This window comes from Carcharodon carcharias, chromosome 7, assembly GCF_017639515.1.
Source record: "Carcharodon carcharias isolate sCarCar2 chromosome 7, sCarCar2.pri, whole genome shotgun sequence".
Lineage (NCBI taxonomy): Eukaryota > Metazoa > Chordata > Chondrichthyes > Lamniformes > Lamnidae > Carcharodon > Carcharodon carcharias.
Genome location: NC_054473.1, coordinates 18,320,178 through 18,343,949, shown reverse-complemented (window position 1 = coordinate 18,343,949; position 23,772 = coordinate 18,320,178). Strand labels below are relative to the sequence as shown.

The following is a 23,772-nucleotide window of genomic DNA, read 5'->3' as shown; positions in this document are numbered from 1 at the left end:
TCTCAACTGAGCTCCTACCAGAACTTTTCATGTAAGACTGCATATATCCCTGACCAATTAACCACCACACTAAGCTCCATACATTGGGCAGGATATAAAAAGTGTGTGTAACTTCAAAGTCTAGATTCAAAGAAATAGTATTGTGCACCAGCTCCTGAGAGTGTGTACTCTGGACTAACTACACAAGACTGGCAAGTCTCAAATTATATAAAATACACTACAATTTATGTTCACCGTAAAGACTGAAACAGTTTACACAAAATAAAACTACTCCTGTCTCAGCTGCTGCATCACATCATCTCTATAAATTCTAGGTTTCCATTTTTAATGGATTACTTATGTGGTAAGAGATTCCTTGACCTCATGTTCTGAAAATTATATCCTTGTAAAGAGCAAGCTGACTACAAAGAAAAATGCTTAGATTCTTTTCAAAATTTATTCTGCAAAAGAAAACAGTAGATACATTATTATACACTTGATGGACAATACAAAATGTACATTGTACATTTAACATAAATAAGATTTAACCAAAGCATCAAAAAAATTACATTTCCTACAGACAAATTGCACTGTTTACTCAAGTACATATCCAGTAGCAAAAATTAGGAAAAAGTATTTACATATTTACAATCACTCTCAAATTACTCCAATTCATTAAATCTTGTAAACATAGCTTTTTTAACAGCATCTTTATAGGAATCTGAAGTAGTAACACCATATGAACTTCCTCGTGCTCCCAAACCAGCACCCTTCATCCTTGTTTGAGCCTGAAATTAAAAATCAGTTGTTACCACATTGATCTGTGTACATTGAATTGTCACCATATTGAAATGTGTAGAAGTCATGCTTAAATGCTCCCTAAAATAAGAGTACAAGCTCCAAACACTCAGATTGTTATGGAATTAATGATCAGTGCAGCTCTGGGTTCATTCATCCAGTGACAGTTCATTGTAATAGGAAGAACTACTGCCTCTCATAACTCCCCAATTAGAATGGATGAGTGCTGCTCATAGAAAAGTCGACCTGTTAAGACTGCTTTCCGCTTATACCAGACCATATAGCCAGAGGATTCGAGTACAGGAACATGGATGTCTTGCTGCAATTGTACAGGGCCTTGGTGAGCCCACACCTGGAATAGTGTGTGCAGTTTTGGTCTCCTTTTCTGAGGAAGGGTGTACTTGCTATAAAGGTTTACCCAGCTGATTCTTGGGATGGCGGGACTGACATATGAGGAGAGATTGAGTCGATCAGGATTATATTCGCTGGAGTTCAGAAGAATGAGGGGGGGGAATCTCATAGAAGCGTATAAAATTCTAACAGGACTAGACAGGGTAGATGCAGGAAGGATGGAAGGATGTTCCCGATGGTGGGAGAGTCCAGAATCAGGGGTCGCAGTCTGAGGATATGGGGTAGACCATTTAGGACTGAAATAAGGAGAAATTTCTTCACCCAGAGAGTGGTGAGCCTGTGGAATTTGTTACCACAGAAAGTAATTGAGACCAAAACATTGTATGCTTTCAAGGAGGAGTTAAATATAGCTCTTGGGGCGAAAGGGATCAAAGGGTATGGGGAGAAAGCAGGAGCAGGCTATTGAGTTGGATGATCAGCCATGATCATAATGAATGGCAGAGCAGGCTTGAAGGGCCGAATGGCTTACTCCTGATCCTCGTTCCTATATCTTGATTACAATTTTATACTTGCACCATGGAAACAAGTTTAAACAAACATCCACTGAAACTACTTGCAGAATCCTTCCTCGTTGTGAACCAAACTGAATTGATACAGGTCTGTCAGGTCCCGAATTACATTCAAAATGAATTAAATAAACTGTTATAAATAAAAAGGGATGAAACTACTTGATGTTTGATAAAATTCAGAATGCTGTTGTGATAAGTAACCCCCTTTTGTGAAATTGTACATTTGATTTTACTTCACAATGTTAGAGTAGGAAGTCAAGAGTAACATTTCCAGAATATACTTCAAAATTGGCTGAACAAACCCATTCACTTGTACCCATGGATTAACATTTTTTAAGTATTTAAAAAAAATCTTAGTTCTTTTTCTATTCCCCTCCCACCCCCCTGCTCCAATCTTGAAAGTTTTTTTTGTAAGTTATGCTCAGAACATCTTGGGTTACCCAGGCTGATTGGGCATTCAGACTACTGATCTCTTCAAATGATGCTTTAATTGGCAATCACACACCACCAGAGTAATCCTGCCTAACATTTTCCCTAAGTAAATATGGTGAGTCTCCACTAAACACCTCTCCTCAATAAGGGTCCCAAGTACACCCATTCCATAACACAGTATATTTTGGAGTGTCAGTTCAGCAAGATGCAGGAGAAACCATAAATAAGTACTAGTATTTAAGTTATGGTCAGATAATCCCATGCTCAATGCCTAACTCTACACAAAAAGTAACAATTAATGTTCATTTTACTTTGAAGTGGGACTTTGGTTCTGGCAACAGCACCATGGTGGGAGGAAACTTTACGCCTATTCTCAAATCACGACAATTCCAATAAACAAAATCTTTTCAAATTTCCCCCTTTACTCCTTTCTTGATGGTGGTGATTTACAGGTGACACCATACCCATTTTGCGCTGCCCCGTGCTGAACAATGATCCACCTAGTGACTCAATAGCGAGGGTATCACAATTAACCTCTACCCTACCCTCTTCAGAATAAGTTTCAAAGCATGTAGCATCCCAAAATCCTCCCTCGATTCTAGAACTTTGTTGGCTTCCATTGCTTAAAATGGTGAATCTATTCTATGAGGAATTGACGAAACATTTCATTGACAACGAGGCATTAAAACCCTGAGCAAAAAATCCCACATAAAAGCATGAATGCATCAACAAATAACAGTTGAAAATGGAAAATATAAATCATACCTGTATAGGCGCTGTAATACCTTGCTGATTTCGACCTAACCCAGAGCCTTCTTTCCAACCCATAGCCTGTAGCATCCTGCTCCCAATGTTGTCACTGTTAATACCATTTTTTGTTGGCTGCTCAAAGTCACTGTCGTAACAAAAACATCTATTTTGATTTCTGATTGTCGTAAGCATTCAAAGAACTCAATGACAACGAAAGTAAGTTCAATATGCCAATAAGAAAATGTTCATCATGTATTTGGATTTCCACTCCAATTTTTATATCCTTTTTAAGAAAGGCAATTTGATCCACATGTCACCATAAAACTCCGTTATTTGAAATGCTTCAAGCACCAAATCCAGAGAATTCCACAGAAATAAATCAACTTCATCTTAACCTGATCTAGTCTGGTGCCAGTCTGAAGTGAGTCATAAGAACATAAGAAAAAAGAGCAGGGCAATTTTGCCCCTCAAGCTTCCTCTACCATTTAATAGGATCATGGTCAATTCCTAACCTGATCATCGCTTTCTCACCCAATCCACATATCCATCAATTCCATTAGAAACCAAGAATCTGATCAACTTCAGCCTTGAATATACCTAATGGGCATGCACAACTCCTCGCCCCCTCCCCAGATAGAGAATTCCGAGATTTGCAATCCTTCAAGTGGAGAAATTTGTCCTCAACTCCATCTTAATGGCTGATCTCTTAATTTGAGACCACATCCCCTAGTTCTAGACTCTCCAGGCTAGGAACACAAGGCTCAAAAGCAAAGAGTCAGCAGGCACAATGAGAAAATTCACACTGCTAACTTTTGTCAAGAAGCAAACACCTATAGAAAAGCAGAAAACTGGCAACATAAAAAATGGGAAGCGTGATGTGTAGGTCAGGGACCAAGTTATTAATTTTACAGGTATTTAACCATTGAGTGCATTCCTCCATGAACATGATAACTTCCCTTGTTGCATCAGCAAGAGTGAGAATCACATCCATTGAGTTAAAAAATTAAGTACACTTAGCTTCAGCTATATGATCTGGAGAAATCTGCTGTCATGAATATGGTTCCCCTCCAGGTTTATCCTCATATTAAAAGTGAGCTTTTGGCCTATTTTTTTTTAATGAAAACTTACTCCTGATAATTTTCTTTTCTAGCAATAAAAGATTCAAATGGGCAACTAGAACAAAACTAGGCTTTTTCTTAATTAGAATTACAGGATAGTTTGAATTTTGTTTCAGTAACTCAATTATAAAGAAGCACATAAACATGGTTTTCCCTTCCAATACGATTCACAGATTTGGTGACTGCATGTGGCTCCTCACTTAATTCTGCCTTACTGCATTTTTTTCATGCCACAGTACATTCAAAGCAGACTTACAACATATCAGATGTTTGGACATGAAGCTAGGAAGAATTCAGTTCACAAAAGAGAAACTGACAGCAGCAATTTGGAATTAAAATCCCAATGTCAGAAAATGTTCTAAAACATAACAGCTAGAAGAGCAAATGAGGGAAACATAGTTCAGACTCAGATCAGAAGTTCTTTTCTAGCTTTGATCAGGATCTCTATCAGTTTATTTATTTTAAGACAACTGACACAGCTCTTTTGAGGATACTAACTAAACTTACATTATGGCAGCATTATTAAACCTCTTCCTCTTGGGCTCTGGAGGCTCTGGGATTCCATACTTTTCTCTTCTTTCTGCTGCCCTGTCTCTGTACTTCATCTGTGACGGGAATTAATGTAAAACAAAATGGTTAAAATCCCTCATGCATTTGCAGTATTCTCTCACAAAAAATGGATTCTATCCTTTTCAGCTTCAAGATGTTTCAAATAACATGCAACATCGATCCAGTTACTGCAAATGACAACTTGTATTCATATAACATCTTTGCAGGAACATAGCAAATAACTGAGCCAGAGATATTGTTACCAGCTGGTCAGAGAGACAGGTTTTAAGTAGCACCTTAAAAGCACGGAGAGGGGGGGGGTGGTGTTTCAAGGAGGCACTTCCAGAGCTTAGGGCCTAGGCAGCTGAAGGCATGATCACTGATGAAAATTAGAGATACGCAAGAGACCTGGATATGAGAACTGCATGGATTTAAGTGGTGTAGGGCTGGAAGAGGTTACAGGAGGTTAAGGGGCCAGCCAAAGGATCACTGGAATAGGCAAATTTGGAGGTAAAAAAAGGCACAGATGAGAATTTCAGCAGCCAATGGGCTGAGGCAGGGGCTGAGACAGCCACATTGAGTGGGTGGTAACTGAAGTTCAGTTCAATTCAATCAAAAATGACAGAGGATGCAAAGATTTTTGGTTCAACTTCAAGTCACCAAGGAGGGTCTGTAGCCAGGAAATGAAGCATGTGGCAGGGACTAAAGACAAAATAACTTTGTTCTTCCATATATTTAATCTGATGAAATTTCCTCCTCACTCAATACTGGATGTCAGAAAACCAGCATGACAATCAAGAGGTAGTGTAGGGACGAGACATGATGGTGAGGTAGAGCTGTGTGAGGGACTAAGACCTTACATTGTATATTTTTATAAAACATAAAGGAGCTGCCTAGTAGTATGGGGGAAACTCGCACATTGTTATCTCTGGGGAGCTGCATAGGCCAAATTCAAAGGGGGCTATACAAGGGCCATCTGCATTTCATAATCCAGGCTAGCCAACAGTAGTCTGCCTGTCTGCTAAGACAAGTCCCACGACTTTCCTTTCAATTCTTAATGGCTGAGACATTTATTCTTGGGGACCCAGACGAGGGATACACATCCTTGTCAAAAACAGTGTGGAGAGGTGGAAGTCATGTGACATGGACCTCTAGCTTATGGGACCAGTAATATTGCCTTGCTGAACTACAAAGCTCAGTCTATTTACCGTGTAACTGGCAGCTTCGCAGAAAAGGGAGTTCTGCCCAGGTTAACAGCTGGCCCCATCTACACTGCTTCTGCTGGAAATTCTGTACCATCACCGACAAGACTCATCTCTGCATGCCTATCTCGTCGTGTGACGTCAACACCACCGGAAAAAGTGAATTATACAGCATCAGTTTTCAACCCACTGACCACAATGAAGGAATATCTCATTGGACTTTGATTCTGGACTCTGGAACCCATATAAAACAATATTTATTTTCTGTGGTCTCTGCACTGTAAATCTTTTTCTCTATCCCTCTCTTTAGTGTCTGAGTGTGACTGCAACTCTCCTTTTGTGTTTTGAGTGTATGCAAATAAACTAACCCTTTGAGTTCATCCTATCTTTAGTTTGCTGTGGGGCTATTAAAAGAAAATTGGATCACGCCAAAACCGATGGACTGGGAAATAAACTGCAGCTTACAAAGAGGTAAACAAATTAAAAACACCTTTCTGTTTACACTGGGTGGTGAGAGGAAAAAGTGTTGTTTAAATTATCACCCTTCCTGCTCACGTCATTTAGATTTTCACGTCGAACCTAACGTGTCGCTGAAGAGGACCGTAGATGAGAAATAGAAGGCACCTGCATCATCTATCACAAGCTCTTTGCACTTGTTGCTTTGATTACAGGTGAACTTACTTCGTTTTCTGTTTTTTCTAATGCTTCGAGTTCTCGATCAGACATTCTTGACCTTCGACGGATCTCTAAATTTTGCTGTAAATATAAAAAGCATAGTTATGGCTAAGCCATTTAATAATTGGCTGCAATATGAAGACCATTGTTCTCCTTTAAGACCTTACACACCATTCTCACCAGATGTGACAAGCAAGTCTAAAGTCAATTATATTTGCTAGAACTAGCAGCAAAAAACAGACCTCCCAGCAGCGTGAACTGGATTTGATTTCAAAAGCTTTGTAAATTTACTAATGGCTGCAGGGTACATACAGGAGCAAGTGGTTTCGTCAGCAGCTGTCATTCTATGTAGAGTTTAAGTCTATGGGTTTGTACCATTGCAAAATTTAAAATTGAAGACAAACTATTCATTCCAGGATTCTCTCAAAAAATATAATAGTTTTCCTTTACCCTTTGGTCTCAGATTCATTTTGGTGCATCTTTTCACATATGTGTCAGAGTGGTGCATGTTTTCTCATCATAGACCAAAGGGCCATAACAGGCTAACTCTCATGTAAAATTATTGTAATAGACTCAATATCAAGGTGGCACAACATAGACTGAGATGACAATTCAGCCAACTGAAGTATTATTGCTTTATGTTTTGTAGCATGGACACACATTTACACATGATTTTACAAATATTATGGGCAGGATCTTTCCCCCGTCTGAGGGGGTTGTGCAGGAGCAGGTGGGTTCCCGATCGGCGCCCCCGATTGGGGGTGTGTTGCCATTTTACATGGGCAGGCCTTAGACATCTGCCAGGAAGTGCTGTGCTCCCTGTGAAGGTGGGGGCGGGATTCCCTGAGCCGGGAGTGCACTCTTTCGCGTGAAAGAGCCCACAGATCTCCCTGAGGCAAAGGCTGCCTCAGGGAGATCGGCTCAGGTTTGAAAATTTCAATAAAGACGGGGGAAAAAATTACCGACATGTTCGCTCATGTGTCACTGTCAGATGAGCTGGGACATGTCAATTTCTTTTACTTAAACATTTTATAAAACTTTTAATACCTTCATCCCACCCGTGGATGAGGTTTTAAGCCCGCCTGGGCTCCCGGCCTGCCCGCCAACCTTAAGGTTGGATGGGCAGGTCAATTAATCATGTTAATTACTTCTTTAATGGCCTTAATAGGCCTTTGACAGTTCAGCAGGCGCGCAGCCGATTCAGCTGCGTGCCTGCTGAACTGAAAATCTAAATGACGCGAGGTAACATCAGGACCCATGACCGACGTCACCCCGCATCAGCGAGCCGGCCCCACCCACTCTCCACTCGCCAAACAGAAGATTCTGCCCTATTAGTTCTTCCCACATTACCCTGTGCAGGTCAGAGAGTTGTTGATGCCGGGTAAGTGCCTCTTTGTTGGGAAATTGCCTTCTGCACAGCAGACAAGCTATTTTGTTCCAATCTGTCAGCCTTTCTTCCAGGTCTTGAACTGTCTCTTGCTCTTCTTCATCACTCTCTCCACTGTATGATGCTACAAGTCCCTGCAGTGGACTTGACTTTCTCTACAAAATAGATACCAAGGTTCAGTTTAAAAGATGTATATTTCACACTGTGACCTTTTCAGTGAAACCTTAATTATTCAGTGGATAGTGAAAACTGTCAAGATGATCAAGTGCCCCCAAATGACGGTCTTGTGTATTAGTGAAGTATACCAGAAATAGAAATGAAGACAAGAACATTACAGAGGTATTGATAATTTGCATCAAGAGAAGGGCAATGAAATATAAACAATGATAAGAAACAATATTCAATTTCTCACTCAAAGCTTTAAGAAAATGTCTGTCGAATAATTGAAGCATCAGTTTCAATTCCAGTGTCCACTAAATCTGATACAACAGAAGCTGCTCCAAAGATCACTCAAAGCTCTCAACTGCATAAACCAGAGTGATCATTTTTTAATCAAATCCACCTGGACTTAAAAAAAAATAGCTCTTGAATCCTTTGTCATCTAATTTCATTATGCTTTCGAATACTCTCACATGCAACCTGAGAAAGCGCAATCGGTTTTGACAGCTCATGTGGAGGTTACGGGATAGGGAAATCTCAGCACTCAGCAAAATGGCAGATATTACTGCGGCATGCTGCAGTATACAAAGGAAAAATAATGTTCTTTCAAGCTGCTGCTTTATACAATTTCATTTCCATTTCTACCTCCTGGCTCAAATTCAAATTTCAGCTGACTTCAAATGCATCAGACTGGTGCATGGTTGGCCCTCAAATGCTGTTTGGATTTCTGGTACCTTTCCATGACCACTATCACAGAAAGAATTAAAAAATCAAGAGGCATTACCCTGTCCTAAAGGTATGTATAACTTGCAACAGTGAAGGGCTGTGAAATGGACTTCAGCCAGTCACCTCAGGTAGCTGAGATAAATGGAAACTCGATGGATTAAAAAGGAGAAAACAACAAAACTGAGACATGAAAGAAAGACATTCAGACCTTTAATGGACTTTCGTCATCATCGCGTAGGTGTTCCACTAAACCACTGAAAGGTTCTAGTACCATTGGCTGCCGTTCCATCATCCCCTGTAACAGACGAGTATAATGCCCATTAACCTATTGCAGCTTTGAAGGATATTTGATGAGAGAGAGGGGATTGAAGACAGGAGCAACGGAAATTCTAAAACAGAATCAGGCTATGCAACAAAGTTTCAGGCACTTTGCAGCAAGTTCTATAGCAATGAAGTGCATCACATCAGCCACTAGGGGCCCTCAGTGGACTAAGAATTACACAGCAATAACATCACAAATGGAGTGTTTCTCCCACTCTGTCCTGAATCTTTCACATTTAATCTTACATTTATGTTCCCTCATCCTAGGTCCCTCAACCACAGACAGCGTGGTTCTATCTGGTCACATATCTTTATAATTTTAATCCATCAAATCATGTAAGGTCTTCTGCTCTAGCAAAGACAGCCCATTGCAAGTTTTTTCTTTACAAGCTCTCAGGACAGGCAGCATCTTAGTGAATCCGTATTGCTTCCTCTCCATTGTCTCAACATCCTTCCTATAGTATGAAGTCCAAAAGAGTGTATGGTATTCAAAACTGTGGCTGCAGAAAAATTTTATAGATTCACTATTGTATCTTGAATTTTATATGCCTTGCCGTAAAGCAAGAATTCTATTACCTTATTGTAATACCTACATGAAGTACTGCTTCCAATGATTTGTAAATCTGAAGCCCCAAAACCCTCTGCCTTTCCTCATCATCCAGTCTTGCCAATAAAAAATGGGAACAGTACCATCTCACATTTAGTGCACTGAACAACATGTATCACTCCTTTGTCCATTCCAACATCTTATCAATGTCTCCTTAATGCTTCTTTAGTCCTCAGTATTAGTAATTATGCCTCCTATTTATCATCCACAAATCTGATGCACACAGTGAACAGCAGAACCAGACAAGAGCAATGGGACTGCTACCCACCTGCACACTGTAAACCTTGCCACCCTTAATTTCATAACACATTCTCCTGTGTTACCTTGTTAAAGACTTTCTGAAAGTCAATGTAGACACCTACTGATTACCCCCATCCACCATGTCTATTAGCTCTTCAAAGAACTATCAAGGCTTCTCGAGCACAACCACCCTTTCTGAAATGAGTGTTGGCTGCTGCTTCCTTTCATCTGCTTATACAGCAACTTCATCTTTAACATCTATGGTTGGGGAAATGTAATCTTTAAACTAATTGGCCTGTAATTACCCAGGTTAGCAGAGTGTCTTTGAAAATACAGCCCCGAAATACAATTTCCAGTGCCTCCGCTATTTCTTCCCCATTTTCATATACATCCCATTAGACCAGAGCACTTTGTCTTCTTTCATTTCATATCATCTTTCTATTTGTGACATTTTTCATCTCAATTTTAACAAATTCAGGATTTACCCCCAGAATAGGTTTTCCTTTTGTAAACACAGATGCAAGTACTGAGGTTTCAGTTTATCCTCTGACTCTTCTCTCAGGGGTCCCACCTCTTAATTTTCTTTTTTTTATTACATTTGTAGAAAGCTTGTTTTTTTTTTAAGAATCCATGCTCATTCACCCTCTTTACTTTCCTTATCTATCTTCAGCTCTTCCCACATTCCCTTTTAGTTCAGTATTAAATTACTCTAGCACTCAATTTGCAGCACATCCCACAAGTTATCCAGGCAACCTCCCTCACTCCATCCCTGCAGCAAAAGAAAATGCTTTCAACTTTTAAATTCCACTATCTTACCCTTTTCTCAAACAAAGCAAACCCTGCATCGGCTGCTGCAGATTCTCTCCTCTCCTCTTCTTTAGATGCAATCATCTGCAAGGCAGTTTTGACATTATCTTTCTGTTTGTTCAGACTCTTAGCCCATCGCTCCATGTCTTTGGCAATCTATAGGTGAAAGGAAAAAAAAAACTGTTCACTAACGTGCCGTGCCATCTTTAGCTTCCACACACCTGTCAAAGGGTAGCACACTATCACTGCCAAAGGGCAGGTTTTTAAAATGTTGAACTAGCATGCACAGAATTTCTCAACGAATTTTAACACTAGGTAGAGGACAAGGAATTCCCCACAAGGAGGCAACCAAAGTGAATTCTGATAATTACTCATTTATTTTCCAATAGATTCCAGTAACATTCCCGTTGTCCAACAGCAAATATGTGTTGCAGCGACAATGATTAATAATCAGGGGAGAGGGAAGCAAATCCACTGGAGTTCATAAGTTGACCACAAAATTCTCACCTGTTGCGCTGTCCTGCTCTTTGGCTTTTCCTTCTTCTCTTTTCCCTCTTTGCTTTTAGTCCCAGTGGTTTTATTTTGCTGTGCAGCTTGATCTGGAGCAGGCAAATAGGTTTGTTTCTCTCCATCCCAATACATGTACTGCTGAGTCTGTGGATTGTAATAGTACTGGAACAAAAATATTTTAGGAATACATTACTGCCCTACAATGACTGTGTAACATTTATCATTTAACTTGCTTTTTAAAAAAACTTGTTCACCAACTTATTTAAATCCAAACATGTAACCAAGATCTGTGGCTCAAGTATACATAGAATCAGTTTGAGCTGAACACTTACCAATTCAGAGAGGTAGTGTCACTCAACATGGATTTTATATAAGGGGGAAAGTTTACACCAGCTGAATGGCCCCAGTAGTCAATTCATTTTTAGCTTGCTTCTCCCATCTTAGCCTAGATTCTCAGCTTTGTCCCAATGCATCCATAAGTTGTATCCCCGAGTGGTGCATGGCTTTTCATTAGACACCAAGGTTTTGGCAATGTTATTTATTTTAAATTGAAGATATCCCCTTTGAAACTGTTTCCCTCCACCATAAAACAACCATGTGCAACAGCAAGGGCCAACTACTTTGCAGACCTCAGAAACAGCACCAGAATGTATCCAAGGGACATCAACAGTTCCTTGGATTCACTCTCTTTCCTGGAGGTCCATGTCTGGCATTTGGATGGCATCTCAGTTGAAGTAAACAAATTATAATTGCTTACTATTTACTATCCATTCGTGGAGCACGCGTTTGTGTGCCATGCACTTAGCAAAAAGAAACGTTTTTAAAGTCCTTACACCTGTTGATTGTGCCCACATGCAGCAAGACCCGGAGAACATTCAGACTTAGGCTGATAAGCGGCAAGAAACATGTACACCAAACAAGTGCCAGGCAATGACCATCACCTACAAGAGAATCTAACCACCTATCCTTGAAATCAATGACACTGCTGAACCTTCCAGCATCAAGATCCTAGGGGTTATCATTGACCAGAAACTGAACTGGACCAGCCATACAAATACTGTGAATACAAGAACAGGTCACAGGCTGGGAATTCTGCAGTGAGGAACTCACCATCTGATTTCCCAAAGCCTGTCCGCCATCTACAAGGCACAAGTCAGGTGTGTGATGGGATACTCTCCAATTGCCTGGATGAGTGCAGCTCCAACAACACACTCAAAGCTGGTTGGGTTTTAGAGGCAAGGGGGAGGCGGGTACCATTTGGCACAATGGGCACAGGGAACACCCAAAGGAAGTATCCCCCCTTCCTGTCTGCCTTTAGCCAACATTGTTTCATAGTTTGCTATTGTGAGATTTGAACTCTTGATCTTGGGGTTACAAACCCAGTACCATAACCACTTGGCTATTTAGGCCAAGCCCACTCAAAGCTGGTTATCACTCAGGACAAAGCAACCCACTAATTGGCACCCATCCACCACAGACTTACTGTGGCAGTGTGCACCATCTACAGGATGCACTGCAGCAACTCATCAAGTCTCCTCCAACAGCACTTCCGAGGTCGAGAGCAGTAGATGCATGGGAACACCACCACAAGCAGGATCCCCTCCAAGCTACACACCATCCTGACTTGGAACTATAATTGCTGTTTGTTCAATTCCCTGGAACTCCCTAACAGCATTGTGGGTGTAACTTATACCAAATGGGCTGCAGCAATTCAAGGGCAACAACTGGAGTACTGCGTGCAGTTCTTTCACTACATTATAGGAAGGATGTGATTGCACTGGAGAGAGTGCAGAGGAGATTTACCAGGATGTTGCCTGGGCTGGAGGGTCTGAGCTATGAGGAAAGATTGGATAGGCTGGGGCAGTTTTCCTTGGAGCAGCAAAGGTTGAGAGGGGACCTGATTTTGGTGGGAGGGGATGGGGTGGGGGAGGAGATAAGATTACGAGGGGCACAGATAGAGTGGACAGGAAGGCACTTTTTCCATTAGTAGAGGGGTCAATAACCGGGGGCATAGCCTCTTACCTTAAATTTAAGAGGGGAGTTGAGGAGAAATGTTTTCACCCAGAGGGTGGTGGGAGTCTGGAACCCACTGTCTGAAAGGGTGGTTGAGTCATAAACTCTCGTAGCATTTAAGGAGAATTTAGATATTCACTTGCGTTGCCATAGCCTCCAGGGCTATGGGCCAAGTGCTGGAAAATGGGATTAGTTAGCCAGATCTTCGTTGGCCGGCGCAGACATGATGGACCGACGCAGACATGATGGGCCGAATGGCCTCCTTCTGTGCTGTAACCGTCCACGACCCTATAAATTCTGACCTTCCCAGCAACTCACATTCCAAAAAAGAATGAATAAAAAGCAGCTTAACATCACATGACTGAAATCTCAAATATTTTATAATTCAGCTATTGAACCTATTGTCTCAACATTCAAAATATCAAACCCATATTTTAGATACCAAAATGTTCCACTGATTACCAAACTTTATTCTAAACAAACTAGTTGTAAGTGCTGTTTAAATAATGCTAAAGTTGACATAATTACATGTGACATAACTATCAATTAGCTCAAACTGGAAAATAACCTGTAAACCTAACCAGCGGGTCTTACTTTGAGGACTTCATCTGAAGAATGCATCTGGGGACCAAAGGGACAAACAAGCAAATTACAAGATTAGGCTTGTGGAGGAAAAGCTATGGAAGTTAGAGTAAGTTATGTCAAAAGCTTAAAAAGAATGAGGAAAAATGTCCAGACAAACAACATTATGTTAGTGTGTGGTATTGCTGATAATAAGCACTATTGTAACTAAGACTTGTTTCACTGTCATAGTTTGAGCTGATTATGGCTAGTTATGGGACCCTAAAATTCTTAAGCCCCACAAAATCAAAATGTTTGCTTCATTGAGATGAAGTTGTCAATTTATTGGAAGCAAAGCAAAGATTTTTTAAAAATCTCAACATTCAGAAGCATGCCACTGTTAATTTATTTAAATGTTTGGTTTCACCCATTGAGCCTTTGTGGCACTCAAGACAGTCCAATCTTTAGAAGTTGTCTCAATGCTGTAGTGAATCAAAACAGTTCTTGCATTGATTGCTGCTTTGCGAAAATAGGTGTATGTACCTGGGAATTTGGATCATAGTAGAATCCAGTCTGGGCATCATAGTAAAATCCAGATGATTCATCATATTGATAAGTGGACACATCTGGTACAGCTGGAATGGATAAATAATATGACTCAGCAGCTAAATAAGAGTACTTCAATAAACCTAAAGTCCTTAATAAAAGGCATCAATCTGGGCAAAGTACTCACGATAACTTGAATCCTTAGAATCTGAAGAACCATTTGGTGGAGTGGTATCTGTACTCTGAGGCTGGCTTGCTTGCAGTGCCTGAAAAACATTTAACCTTGTTTTAAAAGTATTAAGAAAATTACAGAATCAATACTATTAACACTGTCCACAATGTGAACAGTTAGTACAACAGCCAAATTTCCATCCATGCTATCATGCATAAAAAGTAGTAACCAGGTAACATTTGGCCAAGGAAGTCTGGAGAGAAGGAAAATTGAAAGCACACACATTAAAAACAAGTATATTTTCTGGACAGTCCAAATGAAATCAGTAAATCACTTTTGGGATTGCAGGAAACTGAAGAGTACTTTTCTATTAACTGATGTACAGTGACTTTAAAAATCCATTAAACATGAGAATACAGAAAACTTCCAACAGACCTCAGGTTGATTCTGCGGCTGGTAGGGCTGACCATCCTGGGAAATTGTTGCAGGTTTAGCAACTGTAGGAGGGGCTGGCAAGAAGGAAAAAATGAACTCATCACCTAGCTCCTCAATTTGTTTCTAAGTATTGTCCATATGCATCAACAATGGGTCAAACACTTATTAGCATATTGAATCAGAAATGCTTAATCTAGTCAACGTCCCACATGACCAAATTTATTTTAGTGGTGCAAGGCCCCCTTCCCTAACCAGGATAAGACAACTTAATTCTAATGGAGGTAGAGTTTACCCATAGGCTCAGTGAGCAGCAAACAGCTTTGTAACTTATTATAGAAGCACTCTGTCCTGAAGCAGGGTCTCTGTTAGCCAGAAACAAAACTTTCCAGTGGGAGAGAAAGATAATGGAATTGAATGAATGGCAATCCGATAATTAAAAAAATAAAGTCAGCAAGAAATACTGCATGCAGACAGAAGGTGGAACAAAAAAATTGATAATGCATTGAACGAAGAATAAATTGCAAGATGGTCTAGTGAGAAAAAGGGCAAGAGGAATAGTAAATGTGAAACAAAGTGTTTCAAAGGCTGGACAACAACATTTATTCCACTCTGTAACAATAACTTTTGTGGATGGGACAGTACATTGTAGGAGGAACATCGGTGCTCCAAAGTGGTAAGCTTCAAAGTCATATCCATATCACACCAAACTGTTGCCCAATTTCAGTGTGGAGAAACATTAGGTGGAGGCCAGGCAATTTCTCAAAAGGAACAAAGGAAATTGGGAGCAAGAGTTGCTCCATGCTTCTCTGGCATTGGTCAGCACAGTTCGAGACCACAGGGTAAACCAAAAGGTATTAATAAAATATCCTACAGATAAACAGAAGTTCCACCTGAGATTACTGCTGGAGCCTGGTAGACTGCCAATCCTGGTTGGGTAGAATCTGTAGAGCCACTTTGCTGTCCATAATCTTGTGCATATGACATCTGAAACAGATACAAAAGTAAAAACGTCACAGCTTTTGCTTTGAACAATATTAATCTCACCTAGTAGTGCGGCAACTTGCATTTACAGTGCACCTTTTTCGCAGAAAAACATCCAGTGGCTGGGGTTCACTGAAATTTCAACTCTCTTGGTACTTCTCAATTTGTCCCATTCAATAACAAACTATGTTTAGAAATGTCAAACCGTTAAATCAAATGTTTTTGCAACGTGATAAATGTGCAGCGACAAAGATTATGTAGAATCAGGAAAATCTATACAAAGAACATGTATATTTTCACAGAATTCTTGTAATTTACTCAAACAATTGGTAGTTTTCATCATGATCCTCGAACATGACTGCAGTCCTCAGTACCAGTGTGGTCACACCAAGGGAAAATGAAAATCGTGCCACCCCAAAATATTTGTCCATTGCACATGAAGCATTTTGAAATACAAGATCTAAAATTCTGCACAAATAGGCATGGAACCTAAATAATCAAAAGTGATATCTTTCACTGTCAAAGGGATATAATTATTATGCCTTTTTGATAGTGTCTCACTACTGAAGGCATACATAAATTTTACATTAGTCACAAAATGCCTAGAATTAGACACTTCAATACTTCCTCCTTTCTGGCACATACTTGATCATATTGATTATAGCCATCCTGTCCAGGTTGGAAGTAGCTGTAGTCAATGTTTCCATCTTCTGACCCTTGCTGCACCTGCAACAATTAAAAATGTTTGGGTGAAAAAAAAGGATCAATAATTCGCTCCCACCATCCAGTCATTTATAGGTATTCAGATGACAAGTGGATTAAGTGAAGCTGAAGCAAACCACAAACGAATGGCCTGATGGTATCCAATGGTGATGGTCACACATGGAGAACCACGTGAGCAAGAAGGGCACTGTGCCCTTGGAACTACAAGTCTATTTGGGGTCAAAACTCAGGAAAAAAGCAGGTGAAGCTGGAAAAGATAGTGGTCTGAGCAGCCTATAGTTCTTTACACCAGTCCACACTTATGACAAACGAAGGAAAATTCAATCCACATTACGTAAGGCATAAATATTATGATCAGATCAAGGGCGCAGACTTAAATGAGCTAGTGTAGATCAAACTAAAAATACGAGCTGCTGTCGCCATACTAAATTACTAAACAAGCAGTACAGATACACACAGGGGAACCACATAAAAAGGAGTTGTTACCTGGCTTGACGACCATTGGGCTGCAGCTATAGCTGTGATTGCAACAGTTGACGAACTGATCTTATTACCATCAGAAAGGATATGGTCCCTAAAATAAAGTTAATTGTGGATTGTTGAAGGTTTCAGAATGAATACAGCAGCAATTAATTCACATTTAACTTAAAAAGATAGAAAAGCCTGTGCGACAATGCTCACAGCTAATTTCTCAAGGTGCAACAGTGACGCTTACATCCTTCTACATTCTAAAACTCATTAGCCTGGAAATTTGTAGCTCTCAGTCAAAAATCTTTACTATATCATGAATTGAAAAAATGACACAATCATCGCCACGGAGGAAATAACTGTTAATACTAGGGTAGTGGATAGATGTAATCAAAGCAAGGAAGACAGCACACTGCAGCATTCTGTGGCATCACTAAATGGGGATGTAATATTCGCCCGTTGGCTGAGTCTCCACTGTAGCCACACTGTTTTGGCCTGGTGCCAACGAGAATTGATCCATTATAAACGTTGTACTTGCTATGTAACGTACATAGAGTAACAATTCAATCATTGATTACAAAACAACATGGGAAAGGGAAAAATAAAATTAAGAGTTGTCCTTGCGTCACTTTAATGCAACCAGTCAGTTCAAAGTGGCATTGTTGTGGATTGGAGTAGCCCATCACATACCAATCAACTAGGTATGATGCCTAGGACTGCATGATTTTAAAAGAAGCATCAAAATGCAAGATTATGTTTTAAAGCCCAGCAGGTATATTGATCACAGTAGTCCAGCCAAATTTAAAACGTGTTTACATTTGGAGAAAACCTACTTCTTTAAAGATTTGGCAAAATCAACATTAATGGTCCGACCATCAATGTTTAATGGAGGCTGTAACGCAAGCAGTATCTGAATAAGATGAGAAGCTTCCTGTAAAGGGAAAAAAAGTTACAGTTTTAAAGAATGCATACTGTGGCAGCCTTTTAAAATATTTCCAGGCTCATCATTAGAGAGTATATGGCTCCTGAAAAACAGCTCACAAGAATTGAGGGAGTGACAGACAACTCGCCCATTAAGCAGGGTGGAGCATGTTAACCTACTAAATATTCTACCGTAATATTTTGATTCACTCCAATAGTAAACTCAATGGTTCTTGTCAATGCTGAGGCAAGATTCCAAAGAAAAGGTAGATAACAGATGAAGTATTGCATTTTGCACTTAATCAGGGAACATGTCTGTTACACACAAACCCTGAAGGGGGCTCGAATTTCCAAGGAACCTATCAAAAAAAAACTTACTGCATTCTCAATGAGCACATCATCCACAAACATGTTCCCAAAGCCTTTCAGAAGCCTTGTGCTCTCCAAAACTCCCCTACTCAACTAGTTACAGCAACACCATATTTATAGGTCAGTCATAAATGATCATGATCATCTCAAAGATAACTTATAGCGCCATTAATGCATTAAAATGTCCCATCATGCATCACAGGAGTATTATAAAATATGACACTGAACCACATTAGGTCAGATAACTAAAAGCTTGGTCAGAGGTAGGTATATCATAAAGCAGAGTTGATTACAGTGCTTTTTAAGAGCATTAATTGCCGCAATTTAAAATTATCCCATGGAAACAGAATCACATTAGGCTATTAATCATCACATAAAAGGAAAAACAAAAACTTACAAAAGACGAATCCAGCTGAACAAAGGCAAATCCCCTGTTTAATTGTGTCTGTTTGTCCTTGATCAACCTGACATTTGCAGCAGACAGCACAGCATATGGAGCCAATGCACTCAGGATAGACTCCATTGGTGTATGTGGACCTATGTTCCTTAAAATAATGGCTGTTGACAAATAAAATGATTTTAATTAGAATACAGTGGCAGCTTTTAAATGCAAAGTCAATGTTGCAACATGCCTATAATTTAAGTTTAAAATTGATTTTCGGCAGCATAATGGTGAACAAATAAAACCAACAAAGGGCTCTAAACATGATGAAAAAACAGGGTGGCAGCCAGTTAAGAATAGGCCCAGAACCCAAAACTTCCCATTACTTGACATTGAGGCTCAAATGGCAGAAGGAGAAATGAAAATGTCAATCTAGCGCAGTAAAAGATATTCTGCCAAGGATGGAGTGAAGTTACAAGATTTCCACAGTGCAGCAACAACTCTACTCTCTCTAACATCAGGAGCCATTGTTCAATAGAGACAGCAGATGGCTGAAGTGGAAAACATCACACACACCTCAGCTTGAGCAAACAAAACTAAAAGGTTAATGTTTTCATTTTAAAAAAAGTACTCAACTGTACAAGGTTTTAATATTTATTGCTTCTAATTTGTTCTATATCATAGCTTTCATTTGATTCTCTAACTGCAGTCCATAGTTGATGCATAATTCAATGTTGAGATGCACTCAATGCCAAGCACATTTAAATCTTGGTTTTAACAGCAGCAACCTGCATTTACATTGTATCTTTAACAGAGAAATGTCCCAAGGCCAATTCACAGAAACAAGAGCTCCGTTCATAGTTCTAATTGACTTACATGTTTTTTGACTGGGGCTGATATTCATTTTCATTAAAAATGAAAATTTACAATTTCTGAGCAAAGTCCTGGTGTGAATTGACCAAATATATAGAACATACTCCAAAGACTAGAGTTTGAAATCTTGCACAATTCAACATGCACACTCAAAATGATACTGGGATTTAAAACCCTTTTCCAAACTACCAAACCAAAGCTGGATCAGATACTATCAGATCAATGAGACGTGTTAGGTACATCTCAGGGAGAAATAAAGTTTTTCAAATAATAAAAGATAACTACAAAGTACTAACACAAAGGAATCAATGGGTTTTCAGAACTCAGAAAAACTTACTGTCATTTGCGTAGTCAGACATAAATGGTTCACCTTGCACACGAACTTGATCTTCTTCAGTTTCTGGAAGAAATTGAGAAATACAACTCATCACAAAACTTATGAAACTGAGGGGTGGAGGGAGAATACAAGATCCAATAGCAAACACTAGCCCATTTGAGGACTGAGGTACCCTTTCATGTGCAAAAAGGGATAGTTAATTTTTTTGTTTGCCTGCAATTAAATGATCTACAATTCCAAAAATTGTAACTGAAATGGTAACAAATACTCAAATTTCAGTGGATGGCCAGAGAATCTTGCAGCATTCATCAAATTGAGAAAACTAGACTCTGATCATTTGTTCTCTTCATTTTTGCTGACCAAAACTATGGCCTGGACACCTAATTCCCAGCACTGATCAACATCAATTCACAACCATAAGTGAGAAATATGCGAATAAGTGATTCTGCCCTCTGATTTCCCCACCCCAGCTGAGATGGGAACTGTAATGAAAATGTAGACCTTCAGCCTAGCACCATGTGACACAGCAAGCTTCCGAGCTAAACTCTCACTGTACAGTCCATAAAACCCTCCACGTGACTTACCAGGCTTCTGAGCATCACATTTAAAGCATCTCTCTCGTCGCTTGAAGTTAGTTACTCCACACTACAAAAAAAGGGCAAGGTTTATAGCACTGGAATATACAAATAACACTATTACCTCTCAAATAATTTTGTGCACAAGCTGTCTTTAAAAATAGCACAATGTTTAAGAGAGTGGCACATCGATTTCAAATTTGTGAAATAGAGAATGGATTATTTTAATAGGTTAAAACATGGCCTGTTTTTAAATCTGTGGCCTGGATTTGCATCTGGCCTTAAACAAGCTTAAAGTCTAACTTCTGGCTACAAAGGACAGGGGTTTCTCAACTCACATTCTGGTGGGCATAAATTATAAAATCACTCAAGACATAGCCTGAAGTGTTATACTGATGGCAAGAACAAAAAATCTTTAAACTGGAATTAATGTTTATTGCCATGGCACTGAATATGCTGCACTGTGGAAATCATGTAACTTCAATTACATCCCTGTATACAACCCTGGATTGAGTGTTTAATCCAGGTGCTGGGATAGAATGTGGAAAATGCTATATTCCCAATATCAATATCCCTCAACTCCACAAGCACAAGATCCATCATAATTCAATTACAAGTGCCATGCAGTAGCAGTAAACTTTTGAGTTCCAGACAACAGCATTTGTCTTCCACCAATCTCAGAACAGATGATCTCTTGAAACTCTCCCTAATTAACGCTCTGGTCCTCCGAGAAACAGAGTAAACAACAGTTCAATGGCGCACCTCTCTGCAATCTTCCCACAGGGAAATCATGCGAAGGTGTAAACATTTAGCCAAGGTTAATCACTAAAATGCTCCTGTGGCTTAAAAAAAATCCAGTCACTTTCCAATCTCAACTGGACCATTTGATAAGGCACATTCCAAATCCAAGAAAGGAACTAATCTTGTGCATACATCTGTGGGCTGTTCAGAAATAACAAAAGCCTAGAAATAAATTAGAAAGATTAGGCCATACAGACCCTCAAGCTGCACGGCTATCCCATTAACTCAACGTAGAAATGTACCAACACAATTTAAATGTCCTGGGTCCATATCGTCCAATACCCATACAATCAAAAATCTCGGTCTTAAAAGTTCCAGTCGTCCCAACATCCACAGCCTTTACGATAGAGAATTCCAGCTTTCTACTAGCTTTTGTGCAAAAAAAAAAGCTTCCTGATTTTCCTCCTAAATGGGCTAGCTCTAATGTTCATTCCTTCATTCTCAATTTCCCCACCAAAGGAAATAGTTTCTCGATTAAACCCTTTAAACATCTCGATCCAATCTCCTCTTAGCCTTCTACACTCAAGGGAATACAAAATGGGAAGATGGCTAAAAATAAGGCCCCCATAGAAACTCAAACCTCATTATAATCAACCAACACTTTTCCCCCCTGCCATCCCCACCACCCCCAAGTAAAATCTATTCTTCTTCACAGACTATGCACCACCTGAAACCCTGGGGGACAGGAAGGAAGGAAAATAAGCAACTTTTCTCCTCCAATGATGCTCACTGGCTGACAATGTGTGTTTAGAAATTGTATTATGAGACACAATATTCTCCAGATAATAGGCAAACTTTGTCAAATTGTTCAGAGCCTATGGGAATGACTCTGGTCTCCCAAGACAAGTGCTGAAATCAAGATCTCAAACCAGTGCCCCATTAACCTATGTGTGGTGCACTATAATCAAACGACATCCTAACGGTTTTGAATGTTTCAGAGTCTTGGCTCCAAAAAACCAGTGTCACTATGAAATACAGATTTTCCATGTATTAACCAAGGAGATAAAAAAATTCAAGGCAAGCATAAGAGATTTCTATTTTTACTACCTTGTTGCAACTCCAGTCTTCAAAAGGCTTTGTGCTGTAATGCATCGAAACGGACTTTCCAAGAATGGTGAGACAACGCTGCTGGAAACAAGGGGTAAGTCAGAACCTACACAATGTAGCACAAATTTGTCAACACAGATCACACTGGCTCCAAACAAGGGATGAAAACTACTCTCAAATACATAAAAAGTCTCCCGGATGCAGACGATCTAGTCACCTAGGTATCAAGTCATGATTTAACTCAAAGATGAAAGTGGGTCTCAACTCTTGGAAGATGAAGGATACAGATGATTTTTTTTCTACCTAGATGCAAATCTAAGCAAGTCTGGATTAACTGATAAACAGTTGATTCTTCTTTGCTATATGAAACATTACTTGGTGGCTTTTGCTTGCTTCCTATATTTTCTTCCCACCTAATCTGCAAGGATAAACTTTATCCTGAGATTATTACCTCATAAAATATCATGAAGTTTGAGTTAGCAATCTCAAAATATTGGGCATGTTTTACAATCTTCCTTCCAAAGGGACAAGTTTTTAAACATACATCAGTTTACTACGTAAGGAAATCAAGGATGTGCACATTTCCACAAAAACCTTCAGCTTCTCACTTAAAAGATAGAACTTAGACATTTCACTTGACAAAGATACTGTACCTGCAAATAAGTTGCCGATTACAGTGCATCTTTCAAGTCAAGTGATAAGCTAGAATATTTATAGCCTAATCCTAAAATATTAGCGCATGCATAAAGCTCCATTTCAGTAGCAGCCAACAAATCTTCACTGCATCCACTCAACTAACGATGGGTAAACTGATAAAACATCCTAGCTAATAAGATCTGTTTAACTAAGCTGAGGTTCTTTTAAGATACCTTAGACAACCATTAACAATGCATGTACAGCAATCGTGCAGCCCACCTGGCTCTAGTGGAATTTGTAAATAAGTTTATAGTTGTTAAATATTTACATGACACAGTAGCAATGTCTAGCAACAGTTAAATCGATATCTTGTTAAATACAATAACTGTCTTGAACCATAGGAATTATCATCATGACTCAGCTTCCTCCTCCTGCTCAAGATAGAAATCTGAGAAACTAGAAGTCACATCCCTGAAAATTAGGCCTGCTAAGTCAGCACATACTGCGAATTACTGGACATTTCATTGGAAGCTATGCACCACTCAAGTTATTTTGCAGATGGAAGAGGGAAAGGCCCAAGAAACAGGCGTCCATCAACAACTTTTTCCACATGTAAAAGGGCCTCTCCACAACAAATTAAATGGTACAGTGTTGCATTTCACAGACATGTACTTGGGGGTAGGTGCCACATGACACAGGCCATTAAAATGAGCACCAAGTAACCACTATTAGTTTTTTTTTACTGCAAGCAG

The 23,772-nt window shown here is 39.6% G+C and overlaps 1 protein-coding gene and 1 long non-coding RNA gene across 6 annotated transcripts in view; one reads left to right on the top strand and one right to left on the bottom strand.

The window, feature by feature from the left end:
* Positions 1-422: 422 nt before the first annotated feature.
* Positions 423-23,772, bottom strand: part of LOC121280556 (RNA-binding protein 5-like) — a 40,517-nt gene continuing 17,167 nt past the window's right edge. For 2 of the 5 annotated variants that reach the window (XM_041192687.1, XM_041192686.1), the window contains exons 7-26: positions 22,385-22,465; positions 20,546-20,606; positions 19,962-20,024; positions 18,767-18,927; positions 17,913-18,010; positions 17,098-17,185; positions 16,534-16,614; positions 15,798-15,891; positions 14,908-14,981; positions 14,488-14,566; positions 14,298-14,389; positions 13,788-13,814; positions 11,178-11,342; positions 10,680-10,826; positions 8,904-8,990; positions 7,774-7,965; positions 6,430-6,504; positions 4,505-4,602; positions 2,895-3,024; positions 423-767 (exon numbers count right to left, since the gene is read on the bottom strand). In XM_041192687.1, the coding sequence (XP_041048621.1) occupies positions 642-767; positions 2,895-3,024; positions 4,505-4,602; positions 6,430-6,504; positions 7,774-7,965; positions 8,904-8,990; positions 10,680-10,826; positions 11,178-11,342; positions 13,788-13,814; positions 14,298-14,389; positions 14,488-14,566; positions 14,908-14,981; positions 15,798-15,891; positions 16,534-16,614; positions 17,098-17,185; positions 17,913-18,010; positions 18,767-18,927; positions 19,962-20,024; positions 20,546-20,606; positions 22,385-22,465 (2,019 nt within the window). In that variant the 3' untranslated portion in view covers positions 423-641. The remainder of the gene's footprint in view (positions 768-2,894; positions 3,025-4,504; positions 4,603-6,429; positions 6,505-7,773; positions 7,966-8,903; positions 8,991-10,679; positions 10,827-11,177; positions 11,343-13,787; positions 13,815-14,297; positions 14,390-14,487; positions 14,567-14,907; positions 14,982-15,797; positions 15,892-16,533; positions 16,615-17,097; positions 17,186-17,912; positions 18,011-18,766; positions 18,928-19,961; positions 20,025-20,545; positions 20,607-22,384; positions 22,466-23,772) is intronic. The other 3 variants (XM_041192688.1, XM_041192689.1, XM_041192690.1) reach the window with 3 other exon arrangements.
* LOC121280558 lies at positions 6,140-23,715 on the top strand. The gene is made up of 3 exons (XR_005943638.1): positions 6,140-6,219; positions 6,313-6,419; positions 23,422-23,715. It is a non-coding gene; the product is annotated as an uncharacterized LOC121280558 (long non-coding RNA).